Source organism: Anarrhichthys ocellatus, unplaced genomic scaffold (genome assembly GCF_004355925.1).
Source record: "Anarrhichthys ocellatus isolate YVR2014 unplaced genomic scaffold, GSC_Weel_1.0 scaffold189, whole genome shotgun sequence".
Taxonomy (NCBI): Eukaryota; Metazoa; Chordata; class Actinopteri; order Perciformes; family Anarhichadidae; genus Anarrhichthys; species Anarrhichthys ocellatus.
In genome coordinates, this window is record NW_022280219.1 from 184,332 (window position 1) to 189,718 (window position 5,387).

General features: G+C 42.5%; 1 protein-coding gene across 1 annotated transcript in view; it reads left to right on the forward strand.

Moving 5' to 3' along the window:
- Positions 1 to 5,387, forward strand: part of LOC116400670 (phosphatidylinositol 4,5-bisphosphate 3-kinase catalytic subunit alpha isoform) — a 53,288-nt gene that overhangs the window by 12,449 nt on the left and 35,452 nt on the right. The window contains 7 exon segments of the mRNA XM_031878620.1: positions 713 to 837; positions 1,098 to 1,179; positions 1,266 to 1,430; positions 2,773 to 2,876; positions 3,006 to 3,105; positions 3,228 to 3,299; positions 3,782 to 3,888. Coding sequence (XP_031734480.1) covers positions 713 to 837; positions 1,098 to 1,179; positions 1,266 to 1,430; positions 2,773 to 2,876; positions 3,006 to 3,105; positions 3,228 to 3,299; positions 3,782 to 3,888 — 755 coding nt within the window.

Below are 5,387 nucleotides of genomic sequence, written 5' to 3' on the forward strand. Positions count from 1 at the left end.
GCTGGGTCACCTTCATCACCTCTGAGTTACAGCATCATAGTGATGAACAGTAGAGCTGCATCACATGCTCTGACTGTCATGAAGACACAACACACACATGTAGATGAAACGTGTGAAATATGTTGTTCATGTTGCACAGCAGTGGAACGTTTCACACACAGTCACACACTGAGCACAGATAGTGAAGAGATAGAACTGCTGCTGTGTAAAGAGAACACTGCTGCTAACAACAACCTGATGTGTTTCAGGTGTTTACACCAAATGTTATTGCCCTTTTGTTCATATAGCAGGACTTTCAAAATAAAAGTGAGCAATACACTACTTTAGAATTCATTATTGAACTTTGCCATAACAATGAGATTAATCACCATTAAAAATGTAATCGTTGCCCAGCACTAATATATATATATATATATATATATATATATAATACACCTACTGCCACGGAGAGGTAATCCGTGTTTACACACGTATGTATATATATATACATTGATTTATACAGTGTCAAACTTCTAACAACATCTGTACAGATTTATCCCGTCAAAGATGGCAGCAGATCTCATTCATTTTTTCGCATTTTTCATTCCACAATTTCATTCTCCTTCCCTCTACCTGTCTCCCCCCATCTCTCTCCCACCTGTCTCCTTCCCTCTACCTGTCTCCCCCCCTCTCTGTCCCACCTGTCTCTCTCCCACCTGTCTCCCTGTCTCAGAGCAGTCGTCTGGCCTGTGACAGCAGAACTTCAGCAAGTGATGCAGAGCAGCTTCGTTCTCTTTGCTCCAGAGATCCTCTATATGAACTCTCAGAGCAGGAGAAGGACTTCCTATGGAGGCACAGGTGAGGGGCGGGGCTTCCTGTGGAGGCACAGTTAGGGGCGGGGCTTACTTTAGAGACAGGAGCGAAGCAGGTTTAACTTGAATTTGTCTTTAAGACAAATAATTGATTCTACCTGTCTCACCTTTCTCTACCTTTTTCTTTACCCTTCTTCTCTTCTTGTCTGTGACTATGTGACTCGTTTCTTCCCAAACTGTCCTTACCCACCTTCACCTGTCTACCTGTGCCTTTCCTTTTCTCTACCTGTCTCTCTCTCTCTGCAGACATTACTGTGTAAACATACCAGAGTCTCTTCCTAAGCTGCTTCTGTCCGTCAAATGGAACTCTCGAGACGAAGTGTCCCAGGTACGAAAACCACCTCCTCACAGTCAGGATGACTTCTTTATTCAATTCATCTCATCAGTTACCTGTCTCCCCCCCCCCCCCCTCAGATGTACTGCTTGCTGAAGGAGTGGCCTCTAATGGAACCTGAATCTGCTCTGGAGTTGTTGGACTGTAACTTTCCTGATCCGATGGTCAGAGAGTTCGCTCTGCGCTGCCTGGTACAAGGCCTGACTGACGATAAGCTGTCACAGTACCTGCTGCAGCTCGTACAGGTGAGTTTACGCCCTCATGTCCTGGTCGCCTACGGGTACGTTTCACCTGCTGGTACAGGTACGTTCCACCCCTAGATACAGGTACATTTCACCTGCTGGTACAGGTATGTTTCCCCTCCTGATACAGGTAAGTTTCACCTGCTGGTACAGGTAGGTTTGAACTCTTGGTACAGGTAGGTTTCACCTCTTGGTACAGGTACGTTCCACCTCCTGGTGAAGGTACGTTTCACCTCTTGGTACAGGTACGTTTCACCTGCTGGTACAGGTACGTTTCACCTCCTGAGACAGGTACGTTTCACCTGCTGGTACAGGTAGGTTTGACCTCTTGGTACAGGTACGTTCCACCTCTTTTTTTTTGTAAATTGTGTTTATTCTCAAAAGCAGAGTACACAGTTATACATTGCACATGTCATTTGTCATTTTCTCCCCCCCCAACATTCCCCCAACACAGAACAAATCGCACTGCTTCAATTGTCAAAAAGCGCATTACAGTATTAGTAGCTCAAGTATACACAAAAGTAAAAATGGTGTAGGAGGGTATTACAGACAAACAGAAACCAGTAATGAGTTTCTGGAAATTAGAAGTTATTGCTATTCTTAATTCCTACAACAACGTCAAGATAAATCGGTCAAGGCCACAGAGATGGTTTATGAATCTAATGAGAGAGTCTTCAATTTATCAAAGTATCGTATGATCGGACCCCAAGTAGATTCGAATTTCTCAGGCTGTCGCCGCAGCGAGAACTTAATTTTCTCCAATTTTAAAAAGAACACCAGGTCCTTTAACCACATGGAGGAACTGGGAGGACGAGGTGACTTCCAGTCCAATAGGATTCTCCTTCGTGCCAAGAGGGTTGAGAAAACAATTATGTTTTTGTGTTGCTTCATTAACGTCTGACCTCCACTCCCCTGAACACCAAAGATGCACATCCAGGCGTTGGGTAAAATATTCAGATTAAGGGACTGTGATAGAACTTTTACGTTCCACCTCTTGATACAGGTACGTTTCACCTGCTGGTACATGTAGGTTTGACCTCTTGGTACAGGTACGTTAGGTATGTAGTACAAGTACTTACCAAGTATATAGTCAGGGTGAAGCCTCACATTTATTCTGTCCGGTCAGTCACCTCGCTCACCTGGCCGGTGCTACCTTTGAAGTAATTGAAACTGTAAAGTTAAGTACTTGCTCATTCGTGTTACAGAAGGTATGACCCGCCCTTCTCTGGCTCTGATTGGTTTATCCTCATATTCTTAGCCTAACCAATCTCACTGCTAATCAATGAAGGTAGGGAGTACCAGCCAATCAGAGGACCAACTCAGTGTGTGAATTGTGTGTTTGCAGGTGTTAAAGTACGAAATGTACCTGGACAATCCTCTGGCTCGGTTCCTGATAAAGAAAGCTCTGACCAATCAGAGGATAGGACACTTCTTCTTCTGGCATCTCAAGTGAGGAACACAACCTGCGGAATGAAGGAACAGTTCCCCATAGAGCTGTTAACACATACAGATCTACAAGTTCTAGTTGGTTCTAGTTCTACAGTTTTGTATTAAAACTAACAGAAACTCTGTTCTCAGGTCAGAGATGCACAATAAGACGGTGTCCCGTCGGTTTGGTCTGCTGCTGGAAGCTTTCTGCAGAGCCTGTGGCATGTACCTGAAGCACCTTAACAGACAGGTGAGCACAGATACACCTGGACAGATAGGTGAGCACAGAAACACCTGAACAGACATCTAGTGGTTCAGTGTGATACTGCAGTCAATAACTGTGCGTGTGTGTGTGTGTGTGTGTGTCTGCAGGTGGAGGCCATGGATAAACTGGTTAACTTGACCGACACACTGAAACAAGAGAAGAAGGATGAAACACAAAAAGTATGAAAACAAGAACAGACTGTTTTCTATTTTAAAGGATCAGTGTGAGAGATGTAGAGACATCTAGTGGTGAGCTACAGAAAGGTATCTTTAGGATTTTATTACTACTCGGAGCTGCTCTTATTATTACTCTGTTCCTCTTCATGACTAAATAATTGCTTTTAAAAATATATGTATGAATTTACAAATGTAAAAAGAATGAATTCAGAACAAGATGAATTTGAGAAATGAGATGAGAAAATTCTTTACGGCCAACGGAAGGAAGGGCAACGCACCCAAAGGGACATAAAAAGTGGGACTTTAAAGGTCTATGAAGGACCTTTAGTACCACAGAAGAATGCCCCCATTGAAGAACCTGTGGATTCAGGACTCTACAGACCCCCCTACAGGAGGACAATGTGTTCATAATGATGATGATCGTAATACTGATGTGTTGCGATTGGTTGATACTGATGTGTTGCTGTGTTGTGATTGGTTTTCAGACTCAGATGAAGTTCCTGGTTGAACACATGTCTCGTCCAGATTACATGGAGGCTCTTCAGGGATTCGTCTCTCCTCTGAACCCTGTTCACCAGCTAGGGAACCTCAGGTAACACTTTAGCTAACTCATTCACTAACTAACTAGCCAACTAGCTAACCAACTAACCAACCAACTAACTAACTCACTATCTAACTAACTACCTAACTAACACACTCACTCGAACTCACTCACTCACTATCTAACTATCTCACTCACTCACTCACTCACTCACTCAGTAACTACCTAACTAACTAGCTAACCAACTAACCAACTCACTATCTAACTTTCTTACTAACGAACTAACTCACTAACTAGATAACCAACTAACTAACTAACTACCTCACAAACTAATGAACTAGTTTAGGTTGAAGGTGTAAAGGTAAGTAAAGTGACATAATATAAAGCGAAGTGAAATAACTAGTGCTGGGCAGCCATTAAAATATTTAATCACGATTAATCGCATGGATTGTTTCGCTCCCGATCTGTGCCGTTTGAATGCGTTTACCGTGAATTTCAGCATATAGGTGCACTACAATTTAAGTGTCTGCTGAGTTGACCGCAGCGATGTCCAGTATTCTTCTTGTGGATTCTTCTTGTGTATTCTTCTTGTGATGGTGCGTCTTGAGGCTCATACGTGCCGTCATTCGTTGGGATCCTAAGAACGTTCCTCAGACCAACATCTTCCACAACACTAACCTGCAGTTTGTCTCCACTTCTCTGTAGCATCTGTTAGCTTGTCTTGCTTTAGTTTATCTCTACTTCTCCCACACGCTGCGTCAACGTAGTCTGAAGACTTCCTCCACAGACTTTCAAAATAAAAAAATGCGTTAACCCGCTATAAAATAATTGTCGGCGTCAATTAATGAATGCGTTAACGCGATAATAACGCGTTAACTTGCCCAGCACCAGAAATAACGTAAAGTGAAATAAAGTGCAGGAAAAAAAGAAGTGACGTGAAGTAGGTGAAGTGAAATAAAGTGAAGTGTGTGTTTGTGTCTTCAGACTGGAGGAGTGCAGGATCATATAAAGTAAAGTAAAAGAAAGTGAAGTGTGTGTTTGTGTCTTCAGACTAGAGGAGTGCAGGATCATATGAAGTAAACTAAAGTAAAGTGAAGTGTGTGTTTGTGTTTTCAGACTGGAGGAGTGCAGGATCATGTGAAGTAAAGTCAAATAAAGTAAAGTAAAGTGAAGTGTGTGTTTGTGTCTTCAGACTGGAGGAGTGCAGGATCATGTAAAGTAAAATAAAGTAAAGTGAAGTAAAGTGAAGTGTGTGTTTGTGCCTTCAGACTGGAGGAGTGCTGGATCATGTAAAGTAAAGTAAAAGAAAGTGAAGTGTGTTTGTGTCTTCAGACTGGAGGAGTGCAGGATCATATGAAGTAATGTCAAATAAAGTGAAGTAAAGTGTGTGTTTGTGTCCTCAGACTGGAGGAGTGCAGTATCATATGAAGTAAAGTAAAGTAAAGTGAAGTGTGTGTTTTTGTGTCTTCAGACTAGAGGAGTGCAGTATCATATGAAGTAAAGTAAAGTAAAGTGAAGTGTGTGTTTGTGTCTTCAGACTGGAGGAGTGC